At 44.4% G+C, this 15,002-nt stretch overlaps 1 protein-coding gene across 13 annotated transcripts in view; it reads right to left on the reverse strand.

Annotated features, from left to right (window-relative positions):
* Positions 1 to 384: 384 nt before the first annotated feature.
* Positions 385 to 15,002, reverse strand: part of NRG1 (neuregulin 1) — a 498,771-nt gene continuing 484,153 nt past the window's right edge. For 12 of the 13 annotated variants that reach the window (XM_075410880.1, XM_075410881.1, XM_075410884.1 and 9 more), the window contains 4 exons: positions 13,349 to 13,475; positions 12,119 to 12,249; positions 11,403 to 11,606; positions 385 to 7,351 (listed from right to left, as the gene is read on the reverse strand). In XM_075410880.1, coding sequence (XP_075266995.1) covers positions 6,700 to 7,351; positions 11,403 to 11,606; positions 12,119 to 12,249; positions 13,349 to 13,475 — 1,114 coding nt within the window. In that variant the 3' untranslated portion in view covers positions 385 to 6,699. The remainder of the gene's footprint in view (positions 7,352 to 11,402; positions 11,607 to 12,118; positions 12,250 to 13,348; positions 13,476 to 15,002) is intronic. The other variant, XM_075410875.1, reaches the window with a different exon arrangement.

Genomic DNA, 15,002 nt, shown 5'->3' on the forward strand with positions numbered 1-15,002 from the left:
AGTTGCCAGAAGGGAACCGAACCTGTCCTGAGGTCTGACTGTTTTGCCAGGTCTTCAATCTCTGTGTTGAGAATCAGGGCAGAAGGGTGACAGAAAACCCATGCCTGTCCCTCTCTTCCTTCCTTCCTTCCTTCCTTCCTTCCTTCCTTCCTTCCTTCCTTCCTTCCTTCCTTCCTTCCTTCCTTCCTTCCTTCCTTCCTTCCTTCCTTCCTTCCTTCCTTCCTTCCTTCCTTCCTTCCTTCCTTCCTTCCTTCCTTCCTTCCTTCCTTCCTTCCTTCCTTCCTTCCTTCCTTCCTTCCTTCCTTCCTTCCTTCCTCCCTCCCTCCCTCCCTCCCTCCCTCCCTCCCTCTCTCTGTTCCTCCATTTCTCCACCCCTCCCTTCCTCTATCCTTCCTCCATCCCTCCTTAGTTTGGCATCTCATTCAGAACCTACAGGTAGGTGGAAGGAATCTGACCTACATGTTTCCACCAGGCCTGGGAACAGATGGATGTGAAGCACATCCAAGATGTCTTTGCTGCATTCCTCCTGCCTTTGCTCACTCCTAGCTTTCATCCTCTTACTTCATGCTTGTCAGTAGCAAATGACTTTACATACTAATATCATTAAGGACATGGAGCTGTTGGAGCAGGTCCAGAGGAAGGCAACAAAGATGATCCAAGGGCTGGAGCACCTCTCCTATGAGGAAAGGCTGAGAGAGTTGGGGCTGTTCAGCCTGGAGAAGAGAAGGCTGTGGGGAGATCTTATAGCAGCCTTCCAGTACCTGAAGGGGCCTATAGGAAAGATGGGGAAAATATTTTCAGCAGGGCTTGTTGCGACAGGACAGGAGCAATGGCTTTAAACTAAGAGAGGGTAGATTTAGATGGGATATAAGGAAGAGATTTTTTAAGATAAGGGTGGTGAAACACTGGAACAGATTGCCCAGATTAAGTAGTGGAGGCCCCATCCCTGGAAACATTCAAGGCCAGGTTGGACGGCACAGTAATTGGCATTAAGCAACCTGTCTAGTTGAAGATATCCCTGCTCACTGCAGGGGGGTTGTGCTAGATGACCTCTAAAGGTCCCTTCCAACCCAAAGAATTCTATGATTCTATGATTGTATGTAAGGACAGTCAGACCAGATATGTGCCCTGCTCTCTCTCCAAGAGTGGCAGATAGGTGAAGAAGGGTAAGAGCAGGGCAAGTATACACAATATTTCCACCTTATACAACCCCCACATGTTTTCATTTCAGATGTTTCTCACATGTGATGTGGTTTCCACAGATTTAGTAATTCTCATTGGATTCCTGTCTAAGATCTGCATCCCCCTTGAACCCATGGAAACTTTTATGATCCACAATCTCTTGCAGCAAGGAGTTCTCCAAGTTCCTTACACCTCACATGAAGAGCCACATCTTTCTGAATATGGTGCCCAGTAGTTCTGTTTGATAACTCAGTTTCTTGTATTGGAAGAGGTACTGAACAGCCAGTGCCTTCCTACCCTCCACAAGATAGATCTTTGTGGTATCTCCCCTCAGCTCTGCTTTCTTCCACACTAATGAGACCCAGCATACTCAGTGCCTTCTGGACCATACTGGCTCCCGATATTTATTCACCCATGTTGCCCTCCAAACCCCTCCCCTTTATACTATTTCTATTCTGAGACGAGAAGACCGTGACCACTCATTGTACTTAAGATCTGCACAAATTGTCAATTTATACAGTGGCACGGTGATGTAATCTAATAATTCCTAGTATCTGATTTGCTCTATTAACTGTTACTGAGCAGTGAGGTGACATTTTTGTAGAGCAGGCTCTTACAGCCCCAAAACTGTTGTTTCTGCCCCTCCCACCAAATCCCCATTCACTCAGTAGTAATGGTCAGAGTAAAGCTAAAAATTCTAATTTAAGAAACTAAAAATGTTGCACCTAGGAACAAGAGTGTCTGCCACAGACCTCCACAGGGACAAGTCAGAAAACTCAGGGAACAGTGGCCCACAAAGACAGAACAAGATGTTTACAACAATGTTTGGATCCAGAAAGATGGTGGCTAGTGACCTGACACAGTCTGCTGAGCAGCTGGGCCAGTACAACACATAAACAATTTAATCCAGCACCTCTTTTACTGAAAATGAATAACAAAACCTTAATAAATCAACAATTACTTATTGCTGTATTTGGGATAATAAATTCTTTAGTTTATCAGTAGCTTGTGGCTTCCATAGCATGTTCTTTGAACAGTTTGCCTTTCAGTTACATCCCCTTTCTCTCCTGAACAATAAATTAGCATTCATTTTTCTTTTAAAGGAAAAGAGGGGAAAAAGAGGATATATTACAATTTTTTCAAAGCAAAAAGAAAAATGCAACATATTTTTGACATATATCTTAAAATAATATGAGGATAACTTTCTCCGTGTGTTAGATGCCTATGCATAAATAAAGGACGTTATGTTATTTACAGTGTTACACAATAAACTAAGAGTCTCATTTAACACATAATCCATAAAGACAGTAAATGATGAAAACATCCAAGTATGTACAAGATGTATTTACAATAGAATAGAGAATTATAAATGATGATAATTGGCCATGTTCTTTGTCTGCCCTTCTCTGCAGCATTTCATAGGTGCTTTTTTTGTTTCTTACTAGAAGTAAGTCCCAGCTGATCGTAAGTAGCCACACTGCAGGGCCAAGAAGTGTTGAACAGGCTGAGAAGTGTGTCCTTTGAGGGGACACACATTTGCTATCCTGTATGCTCCAGAAACTGCTTGCAATGTGTGTGAGAGAAGCAGGGAGATGCAGCGTTGTTGTTTTGGAGGACTGGAAAGAAAAGGAGCTTTCCTGTTTCCCTGATAAAGGCAGTGATTGATCTCTTAAACCTGGCGATGTTGGGGTGGCTCAAGTGAGGAAGGGAATAGCTGGGCCAAGAGGAAGGAGGAAGTTTTTCTCTGTTACATAAGAACCTCTGTAGAGCTGTAATGATTCACACCAGCTGAACAGGCAGGCTATACCAGGTTGTGTACAACATATTCCAGCTATACACTCCTGAAGGAAGCCTTTTATCCTGGAATAATTCCTGCATATAAACACATACACAGGGAAAACTCACGCCTCAAGTTAAATGACAAGGGAAGAAATCAGGACAATTTGAACAACTTTGCCACCACTGGAATATTTCCCCCGTCTTCATAGTACGTTTCTCCTTGCCATGTCTTTCAGCCAAAAGTTGGCAAGGGTTGCACAGTGATGGCCCTAGGGTGTTGGGACTGCCTAGCTCAGAGGTCCAGGTAATGAAGTGAATATCCCCAAAAGGGGAGCTGGCCTTTCCCATAGGCACTTGCTGGCTCTGCTTCATGCTGCTGCAGTCTCCAGCCCCTTGGCCAGCAGGAGCTGGCTGCAGCCTGCCAGAAGAACCTGTGGCCATGTACTTGCTAACGTCAGGGTGTGGACTTGACAGATGTGGAGCACCCTCACAGTGTGCTAAAAGCAAGTCCAGAGGTGAGGGGCCACGTCCTGTTCCCACTCCTGTGAGTGCCAAGCCAGGGCAACTGCCATAACTCGCTGTTGCATGAATTGTGCTGTAAGGCTGGGTTCTCCCCAAAGACCTAAGGGCTTAGGCAGCCATATCCCCAATTGTATTTTCTTGTTCTTAGGTCCATGTGAAGTCCCCAGCCTAATTTCATGCTTACCCTACAACACACTACTACATGTACCGGTGGGAGGAGGAGCAGGGACTGCACACCACTTTGACTTTGAGGCACTGCAGCAGAAGTGTGACATTTTCCTCTAGGCCCACACCAAATAAATTTCACATGTACAGCTCCCAAACATGCAATTGCTCCTTCATTTCATACTGGCCCTCTATAATAACAGTGTTAGTAGTCAAATAATTTATTCCACTTCAAGGTAAGCTCCCTTTCCATCCTGATTAATCTGTCTGGGCTGTCACAGACACTTCAGTGAGAGCTGGCCTTGTGGGTGATCTATACTGGAGGAGATTATAGAAGACCTGTGTTATAATCTCTATTCTGCGATTAAGATGGGTGATTCTGGGGCAAATCTCTTGTTCCTCTACCATCCTTTTTCTGTCTTGTCTGTCCTGTGAGATCTTTGCAGTATCCGAGACCTTACTGAAAGGACAGATTTTCAAGTGGCTCTGGAAAATCAACAGTGCAAATCCTTTGGAAACCGGTGGTTTGCATCAGGAAAGCCCACCTGGCCCTCTGTCCTACTGAGTTGCAGAGTTACTGCGGAGATGGATGTTCTGCTGCATGAGATTGCAGATAAACAGGCATGGCTAAAGGGATGAAAATGAGTGTATGGTATCTAGAACTTGTAGAGAACTTTTGTTTTGGTCTGCAAAGGCAAAGTGTGTTCAAGTACATGCCAGCTAGGGAAAAAACAGCAAAGGGGACTTAAGTCCAGACAGTATGTATTTGACAAGCTTTGCCATCTCCCACAGACTTCTCAAATAAGCAGCGCTATTTCAATCACCACGTAGGCCAAAGCTGTGCTAGTTTCCTAGCCTTTTGCTTCTACCAGCAACATTCTAGCGTACAACTTTGTCATAATCTTCTTCCTATACTAAGGGTCTTTTGTTCGTTTTCTGCTGAACCCAGTGGTCAGGTAGACTCACCCATGTTCTTACTAATGTGATGCGTTGATTTATACAGTTAGCAACTCACTGATTTTTATCATCCTGATAAACAGCTTCATTTACTAGACTTTGCTTTGAGGTCTCAAAACAATTGGACACCTTGTTCAGCAAAACTCCTAAGCGCATGCTTAAACTTATGCATGAGCTGGATGCATCAATGGGAGTTTAGCACATGCTGAAGATAACTTTTGCTGGGATTGGCATAAGCATATGCTTGAACAATTTACTGAGTCGGGACTTTAGTCCCTTGCATTTACATCTCGCAAAATGTCGTTGACCTATTTCTTTTCATTTAACTGGGACCAGGATGTGGCCCAAAGGATGAGTGTAGTTTGGCTGAAATTCTTTTTCTCTTGACATGGCTCTTATTTAGGGTCCGGTAATACCTGTAGAACATATGTTCTCATTTTCAGAATCCCCGGAGTCTAGGAAAAACATTTGTTTTCCACATTAGTCCTGAGTCTATGCTGTGTCAACTGAACACACAACAAAAATCCGAAGAAGAGGCAGAGTGACCCTGACTAAACTGATCGGAATTCAGTGCAAAAGAGGCCATTTGCTTCTGTCTGAACGGCTGCAACTGCTCCAGAACTGACAGCACCCTTGTTCATTACTAGTCAAAGACTTCAAGGCTTCACTGGCTATATAAACACTGATTTCAAATAGCCACACACACTATGGCTGTAACCCGCATGGTGCACTTGCCTTCATAAATGGGCTTTGCATCACCCTTGCCTCTCTCACCCCAAATAATGGAGTAAATAAAGGCGAGTAGAAATGAACTCCATACTTCCGCTATGTCCTTCCTATTTGCCTGTACTTTTGAACCATTCAGCAAATCAGTTCTTCCCTGAAAGTAATTTCTGTGTCCAAGAGTAACCCTTACTCCAACAGCAATTCTAAGAAGGTATTGCTAGAAGCTTGCGAGGGTGTTTTCTGAGGAGGAGAAGAAAGGGGAGAAAACTGAGGGGAAACAAAAGGAAAAATGATCTATTAGAAATCAACACTAAAAAATAGAGATGAAAACTGATTGCACTTTTATTAGTGGCATTTGTTTTCCAGCTAGATCTCTTCCTTGCTTGGTTACAGATATCTGCTATTATATTTGCCCCATTAACTTAAACTAATATAATTTTTTTTTCTTTTTTTCTTTTTTCTTTTTTTTTCCTTTTTTTAATAGAGTATTGGGTTCAAAGCCTCAGCTAATCTAAACCCATTTTCTAAGGGATAACTAGAACAATTAATATCTGGAAAATAATGAAATGGTAGCTCCTAGTGATTACAAGCTGACCTCTGATTAATAATATATTTGGTTTAAAATCACAGTATTACTTTCTTTCTATAAGTAACATTATTTTATGCAGGTTGGCTTTTCTTTTGTTTGTTTGCTTTTTTTTTTTGTTATCCTGCTGTAATTAATAGTAGCATGCTGTTGGATCTACTATCATCCCAGTGCTCAAAGAAGCAAACCTTTTGGCTGGCAGAGAGCAGACAAAACTCATTTCATATACGGAAAGCAAATAAAACCTCTTATAGAAGAAAATATTTTTGTTGTTTTTTTCAGCTTTTTTTTTTCCTCTTTTTTTTTTTTTCTCTGTGTGTGTGTGTTTTTCTGGTGAGGTTGGTAGGGTGGGAGTGCCATTACAGGGCTTTTTGATCTGGGGATTCTACAATAAGCGACCAGAGAGACTTCTGCAATTCTTGCAAATCATACATCCAGTCATTATAATGCAGTGCACAAAAAAGCCAGGACAACTGTGGGCTAGAAGGTTTTGCAAAATACTATGGGACAGCAATCATTGTAACTGTACAAAACTTGCTTTCAACGTAACATAACATAAAGGCACCATTGATATCTTTCCCCATTTTTGAAATACTGTAAAAAATTGCTACATATGGCACATAACACATTTGTACATACGTATATTTAATTTATAAAAGTTTTTTTCCTCTCCTGTTTTCTATCAGCGGAATTGCTAAAATAAAATAAATTGTTTAATTTAAAGGTGGAATACTTCATTATATAAAATAAAGTTTTACATGTGAATCTATGTGTTTTATGTTTTATACAGCAATAGGGTCTTGGTTAGCTATCACACTGGACAACCTTGCTTGCAACTCTTCTGGTGTGGAGAAGCGATTCGCCGAGTTAGTCCTGCTCTCTGGCAGCCGGTAGGCAGCGGCTGGCTCCAGGCTGGTCGCCATGGGGTTCGGTATGCTCAGGAACGGTGTATCCTCGCCTATTCTTTCATCTTCGGTTTCGGTCTCAGAGCTGCTGCTCTCAGAGCTCGTGTCGGAGTCCACTTCCACCCTGCTTGAAATGTGGCCATTGGGCTTCGTTCTTTTCACCCTCCGGCTATTGGTGAGTTTCTTTGGAGGCTCCTGTGCTGGTTCGTATTCCTGCGTGGTCTCATACTCCTCGTCCTCCACTATCCGCAGAGGACTCGGCGGCAGGCTGTTGCTCTCATGGGCAGGATTGTGGTGGAAGGAGTTGAACTGCTGAAGGTGGTGGTCATATTTCTCATGTAGCCGCAGCGGGGTCACAAGGAGCAGTGGTCGCTCCTCTTCTATGAAGGGACTCACCGCCACTGAAGGGACGGAGACGGTCAAGCTGGAAGTCGGTGGTGACATTTTGGAGGGGGGGGACTTGGGAGAAGTCGGAGTATGGAAATCGACAGGTGACATGCGAGCTGGTGTGGTCATAGCTGAGACATACCTGAAGAAAAGAGATGGGGAAAGGTTGCGAGCACAGGAGCAGTGGTGACATGTGAACACAGCTGCTCGCATGGGCTAGGAGGGAAAAGGCAGGGATCCCTTAAGATCCCCAGCATCCTCACACATGGCTACCAGGGAAACTTTCTTGTTGCTATTCATCCAATAAAACCACTGACTACTGGGACTCTGGGCAAAAATGTTTGAGAGCGCAAGGAGCACGGCAAAGCCCCCAGGTCTGTTTGCCTCAGAATAGCCATGGAGATGCTGTAAATCATTTGCCAGAATAACTTCCTGGAATGCCTCCAGGAATGGGATTCAGAGACAGAGGGGCTGCCAGGAAAAAAAAAAAAAAAAAGCATTTGCAACTATTTTCTCAAAAGAAAAATGGCTGCTGCTCTTCTGGCAGTATTTAACCAGAATGTGGGGTGCACGCAAACAGACAGGAGGAGAGAAAGGAAGAGAATCAAGGTACAGTCCTCTTGGGGCTTCACACTCTTACGGGAACCAGACTGTCTCAGGCTAAGGAGGAAAGCAAAGTCTGGACAAAATCTACAGCCAGACTCCGCTTATTTTAATCACTGGGGGTAGCCAGAGGAGGATTTGCAGCACCTTCCCCGCAGCTTTGTGCTGCTCCACTCCTTGTGTGCTGGTTACCCTGGCTGATAGGTCTATCTGCAAAGAAACATGGAGCGTTATTTGTCCTCACATGGGAACAAATGCTGACAGAGAGGACTGTCTGGCGTAGTCTTCATGATTGCTCTGAAAAATTTGCCCCTATTCCTTCGTAAGTTTCTGTGGGAAGGGCAGTGGTCAAAGGTGATTTCTGAAAACAAAGGTGTCAGTACAGAGCTTGTCTCAAAGGAAGTGGACAAAAAATGTGAGACTCTCAGCTGGTCTGAATGAGTGGAGCTCCATGAGATGCTATGAGGTCATGCGGATTCATGCCAGGTGAGGATCTGCCTGAAACTTTTTGATCAAAGGCAGTGTCCAGCATGACATTTCACATAGTTTGGCTTTGCTTTTGTTCTTATCCTAAGTTCACCTGGCTGAATTTCATCTGTGTCTAAATTTAAAACCTTTCTAAGCTCCATCTCTTATACCGGCCCACTGAGACAAGCTATATGGCTATGACTGATGAAGTTGGTTAGTTTTTCACTAGTGATTCATTTACCTCAGTCTGAAATTGCCAAAATAAATCTGAATCCACCTTTCTTATCCAATCTAAGACTCAGTTGCTCATATTACACTCAATTAAAACAGAGTTATTGGATGAAAGAGAAACAGGGACAGATCCGGAACTGATGTATAGTAGAGTAAATTGATTTCAGTAGAGGCACTTTGATTTACATCAAATGAGGAACAGGAGAAAGAAAAACAAAACTGGAGTTAAGTATGGGAATTAATCAAGTTTGTTGCTAGTGAGAGCAGAGGGCAATTAATAGGTGGGTGAATGCAGTAATTCTTTATTTTTCCTTCAGTGAGAGAGCTTTCCATCCCTTTCACATTTTTAAATAGGCATTGCATGAAAAACTTCAGCCTTTCTACTTCTCCAGCTGGTATAGTGTTGGACGTACATCTTCCTGACACACTGGATTTTAGCTAAACTGGTTCAGTTAACACACTAAGTTAATGAAATGTGTTCAGCCTACGGTGCATGCCTCCATCAGTGTCAAGTCACTCATACTGGGGTGTTGTGCATTCACACATTGCTGGTGTATTTCCCCACAGTGTAATGGGGCAGCGCTACCAAGCTGCTGTCCACGAGTTGAGGCACAGGAGCCGAACACATGCAGCTCTAGCCCATCCTGAAAGGAAGGTTAAAATGTGATACATTTATCCAGCTACACAGCCCACAAGAGGTAAACCATGCTGGCTCAGTGAAAGGGGATCAGCCAGCCAACAAGCATTAACTAGTTACCTGCTGCCAACTTCATCATATAGTCCAGTCTTTTGTGCAGAGATGGTGTTTTTTGATCTTCTCTCCTGTAAGATGACTAAGGACTTTCTAAAATATAGGTGCTTGGGCCCTCCGCTTGTGTAAATGGATGTCAGGGCATGGGATCCAACAAAGGGATGGGGCAGTGGAGAAGAACCCCTCGTAATGTCTATTCTATTTCATCTCAAAATTGTGAAGGAGCTGGGGAACAGGAGGGTGGAGGGAGCCTTGATCTACAAAATCACAGCACAGCAACATTAGATGGCTTCTGAAGTAATTTGTCAGCTCATACATTCCTTTATGTTTCAGCGTCATTTTTACTTGCAGATAACTCTCATTTTCCCCCTTATATACACACACATACAGGCAATCCATTTCAGAAATAATCTGCCATGTATTTCCTGCTGGTTAAAAATAGATGAGGCCTAGTTTAATGCCCAGGGAACTATCTTCCGCATTACAAATTCACAGTCATTTCAGGAACAGGCTAGGCCATCAATGACTGGTGAATTATCACAGAAAAGTTGCCACTTTTCACCTTTAGCATAATCTTCAAGAAACACAGTAACTCATGAAATGCCTTCTTTCTTCTCACTGAAACAGAAAGGCACATGCTCCTTTTTACTCCCCTAAAATCTAAACAGCTCATATCAGAATGATGCTCCGGGTCTCCCAGGCAATGCGGGAAGACAGCGCAAATGACCTTCGCTTCTCACATGCAGATGCCCAAATGCACTAAGCTGTAACACTCGCTGTTGGCGGGTGTGTGGCTGTGCATCCTGTATGGTTCCAGGCAGGAGGCAACGTGGTACTTACTGCTATAGGTCCTGATCCAGCAAAGCACTTCAGCACACGCTGAACATGCATGTGAGTAATGCCGCTGATTTCAGCAGGGCTACTTGCACGATTAAAAGCTAGTCTTGTTGAAGTGATCTGCTGGATTGTGGCCATGGCTGTTTATGTCATGTGAGCCACATATCCTGAAATTAAATTCCACGGTAAATAACAGACAACTTTGCCACAAGGAGAGAGACAGTTCACCATCCTTAGTGGTCCTACAGGCCTTATTCAGAGACTCCTCAGCTATGGTGCCTTATCCCGCTGCTGAGCAGTTGTTCTTTGTGTAGCAGAGGGAGTACCACAGAAATGGCTTTTACACATTCATTTTTCTGGAAACCACGATTTGTCTCCTACACAACCTGCTCTCCTTGGGGATTGCCTGGCTGCGTTTTTGATATCATGGAAATGCCATGACATCAAATCCCTTGTGATTTCACAATGCTCAGAGAACTGTAACCCTTTGTTTTCCTTTTCTTCTGCCTCTGATTGTAGGGGGCAAAGCTCCCTTTAAATGTCCCGTTTCTTCTCAGTCTCTCTTTCGCTACTCTGGGGCCACCCCACACTCTTGAGATAGAATCCTAGCCTACAGCCAAGAAAACTTTTTCAGTAAAAGTCTTCTTGCAACTGCTGCACTTCAAGGCAGACCTTAGGTACTGATGAACCAGCCTTTTCAGAGAAGAAATTACTTTGTTGGAAAATTCCTGGCCAGCTTTATTTCTAATTACTCCTGATATAATAACAACCTGGGTTCTTCCGGCTTGAACTTTGCGTTCCTTGCTTTTATTTAATAAAGTGTCAAGAAGAATTTTTGAAGGAGATAACAGGTTTAGGAGCTGGAATCCCCCAGAAAGTAGGTGGTGGCAGAATTCCTACACAGCTTAGGAGTCCTTAATGCCCTCCTCCTATGGATCAATATATTGCTTTCTGCCCACCTTTTGTGTCTCACAAAATCCACCAGTTTTCTCGACAGCTTCTGCAAAGAAACTGTTAATTAGGCCATTACTTTACAATGGAAATTTCTGATGAATGACTTCAGTGGAACTTATCCACTTGTGAACTGCTGGCTACTAGGAAAAAATCCAGCAGAGGCAAGAAGGGAAGAAATACTTTTGGTAGACTTTAAATGACTATCAAGCTCTCCACCTTTCTGAATGAGGAGATGTACACCCTGCATGAGCAGTTGCACTGCCGGGTTGCGTCCTGTGCTCCCAAGCTTTGAAACCGTCTGGGAACACCGGGCCTTGCCAGCTGAAAGCAATGAGCTGGTGTGTCCTACCTTTCACTATGAGGAGAGTCTCGGTAGGAGTCAGGGGTCTCTCTCGCATGCCGGAGGAAGCTGCTGCCTTCCCGTGGCCCACCGATGCCATTGAGGCGGCCCCGGGGCCCCGCTGGGCTGGTGTGCCTGCTGTTCTCCATGGAGGAGCTGACGAGCACCGAGTGGCTTTCGGAGAGGATGCTTTCAGTGTGGCCATTACTCCAGCTGGAGAGCAGCAACCAGGAAAGGAGAAGAAGGGAGAGTAGTGTCAGAGGGTGCCTTGGTGGCAAATGCAGATGAGCAGAAGTTCAGCCAGGGGAAAGGAAGGGCTCTGTTGCCACTAAGGCTGTACAGCATAACCTGTGGGTTGGTAACTGGGGCTGCTGAGTTTTATGAATTGTACGAATCCACATGCGTTAAGAAGATTTGGATGCGTGGATAAAAGGAGAGCAAAGGAGGGCTTTCCAGTCACCAAGACTGTCACTGATTTAGCAATTTGCATATACTAAAATTCACCGTAACAGTATTGGAATGTCATCCAGTCAATAAAACTCTTTGTAAATTCCTGGAAAGAAAATTTGATAGGTGACATGACATCAAATATAGTTACTCTTAAAATGAAAACACTATGAAGGGAGGATAGATTTTTCTGTGTTTGTTTTTTTATACATCTTTTTGGTTTTGCAACAGCAACAGATCAAGTATTACAGGTGCTGTTTGCCTCCCCCCTCTAGTACCTGTGGCTGGGTGTCTGGGTGACTGTCACAGAGTGATGTGTTGTTGAGGTGTAGTGGCTCGTAGAAAATGAGGTCTCTGTTTCTCGCTCGATGACATGCTCGCTGGAGATTACATTTTTTGAAACGTACTGCTGAAAAAGCCCAGACAAACCTCAGGTTTACAAACTGTAATTCACAGCACATTTGTAGACATAATTTCCAATCCTTCCCCCATCCCCGCACCAACTTGCATTTTTTTACATGTGCCAAAGCACAAACTTTGTCATTTAAATCTGTCAGAAACCACACTGACACACTTCAGCACATTCATGTACACCTCTGCATGCGTACCCCATCAAAACTCAAAGTAGGAGGAAACAAATGAGGAAGTAAACAAAGGGCTGCATCCCAGTCAGCCACAACCAACAGATAGGAAGAAAAGGTTCTTCACCGAGAGGGTGGCTAGTCACTGGAACAGGCTCCCCACAGCACCAAGCCTGTCAGAGTTCAAGGAGCATCTGGACGACGCTCTTAGTCATATGGCTTAGTTTTATGTAGTCCTGTGAGAAGCAGGGAGTTGGGCTCAATGATCCATATGGGTTACTTCTAACTTGAGATTTTCTATGCTTTATACATATTTAACAAGGGAATGAGAAGTTCTCACAGACAGAGACCTAGAAAGGCAACCATCCCCTTTAGTACCAGAATATACACCAAAAATACTGTTCTCTGATGGAGAAGAGATCAGTAGTTAGCAGTAGCAATTGTTCACTGCAGGATAAGAATCTGGACAGGAAATGGCTATTTTCAGTGCCCATGGATGCAGCACCACAGCAGACCTATTCATCAGGGGACGATCTGCAGAATGGGTCAAAGCCTCCTGAGATGGGGCTGGAGGTGTGCAGTGCCCAGCCTGCACGCAGACATGTGTTTTTGAAGGAATTGATCCCTACAGCACTTAGTCCTGCTGTAAAGTTGTTCATATTTTTTTCTGAGGTGTTTTTCTTGCTTTTGGTGTCCTAGAACCGCAGGGACAGCCACAGCACTGCGGCATGCCCCAGTAAACTGTCCATCTGCAGAAACATATCTCCTTTTACTGCACATTTTTTGAAAAGTCCCTAATTGTTTCTGTGTGGAGAAAGCCAAGAGAATTCAGTCACCAGCCTATGGCAGGTAGAAGTCTGAAAGCTGCAGGGTGAGCTCTGCCGTGGCACTGGCAGCCTAGGCTGAAGCGCGGGCAGTAAAACCTACGTTCACCAGTTGGACGTTGTCCGGTGGCGGGTTGGGGTGATGCGGCCCATTGGCCATATTCATCACGTTGTTCCTTTCCGAGCGCAGGCTCTGCCGAAGGCGGTCGTGCAACTTTTTCCTCTGCTTCCTGCGCATGAAACATGGAAATGATTTTAATAGACAAAGGGAAAGCAGCTGCACCTTTCAGCGTGTTGTTGATGATGATAATAATATAACATCACTTTTTTTGCCAGCACTTTCCCCACTGATGCAAGAGCTCAGAGTAACTCTGAAGATCGCAGGTCTAACTGCAGCTGGAGCTATGGGGACCTGCAGAGGGGGAAGGATGTGTGGGAACCTTTCCAGGAGTCAGCAGGCCACAGAGGGACAGGAGTGAGGAAGAGGGAAGCCATTTCTAAGCCACGCTGTGTCTCAGAAGGAGCCCTTTTCTGCACTCTGAAGGGAGGGGAGTGGGATTTTAGCCCAGCCACCTTGACACTCTCACTATGGCCACGGCCAGGTTTCTGACAGCCGAAGTGGCATCGCTTCAGGGCTTGCCTGTGGCCATTATAAAACATGGTGTGTGCCACAATCTTTGTGATGTGGCAGTTACACATTTTTTTGTGGGATTCATCCCCTACCTCAATTCCAAATACATGAATGTGTTAAAGAAGTGCAGTGTGCAGAGGAAGCCTCAGAAATCCAAAGTGAGTGAGTGTGTGAGGTATGCCTGAGCCTGCAGCCATACTGGCAGCTCTGGAAGGTTTCGTTACAGCAACATCAGATTAGCTCTGGACCCCAGTGATTGCCAGGTGGATGCCAGGGCTGCTAATGCATTCAGTAGAACCATCCATCATTCACATGTACCGATGGCATGGTCTCTGGCTGACTCGGATCCTTCTGCTGTGCCCCGTCCTCAGCTGCACTTTCCCCAGTTACTAATCCTTCCAGCTGTCTTCCAGAAAACTTTTCAGGGGATCATTACAAGATGTCAGTAACAAAACTTGCAGCATAGTAAAATCTGGTGCTGTGAAGGCCATGCAGAACGCACTAAAGAGAACACCAAAATAAATAACCGATGGAAGAGCTATTCAATTTCAGACTTAATTTATTGATAGTCCCCAGTTTTGTCTGATTATACTGGAGAACTTCCAACATTCTGTCACAGAATCCAGGGAAAGGCAGGGAGGATGCAGGCTCCAACACACTGCAGAGCGCATATGACCTTGGCTGTGGAAATATCTAAAAGACACACAATTCCCTAAGTCGTATGCAGAAGTGCAGATAGTTTGGCAGGGTAGGACAGTGTAAGATAGTTTTCAATCCTGTTTTGAACTCAGAGGAACTATTCTAACCTTTCCAAAAGGAGAATGGAAGGAAAACAATAAATAAGTTGGCACTTGATAGCCAGGGGAGCTTAAAGACAAAGAAAACATGACTTGACACACTCCATTTTACATGTTTTCTCTGGGTGTATCTGCCTGGATAGTGGAAGACGTTTAATTTATGTTACTCCACATGAACGGTATAAGCAGACACTGATGCCTTGGAAATGCTCCTGTGTCAGCCGGACACAGTCCCTGATCCATGTGGGCTTTGTGTTTGGAGGATAAGCAGGCATCATCTTAGGACACACAGGTGGTTAACGTGGATGGAGAGTGCAATGCCAGAAGAT

The sequence above is a fragment of the Opisthocomus hoazin genome, chromosome Z (assembly GCF_030867145.1).
Source record: "Opisthocomus hoazin isolate bOpiHoa1 chromosome Z, bOpiHoa1.hap1, whole genome shotgun sequence".
NCBI lineage: Eukaryota > Metazoa > Chordata > Aves > Opisthocomiformes > Opisthocomidae > Opisthocomus > Opisthocomus hoazin.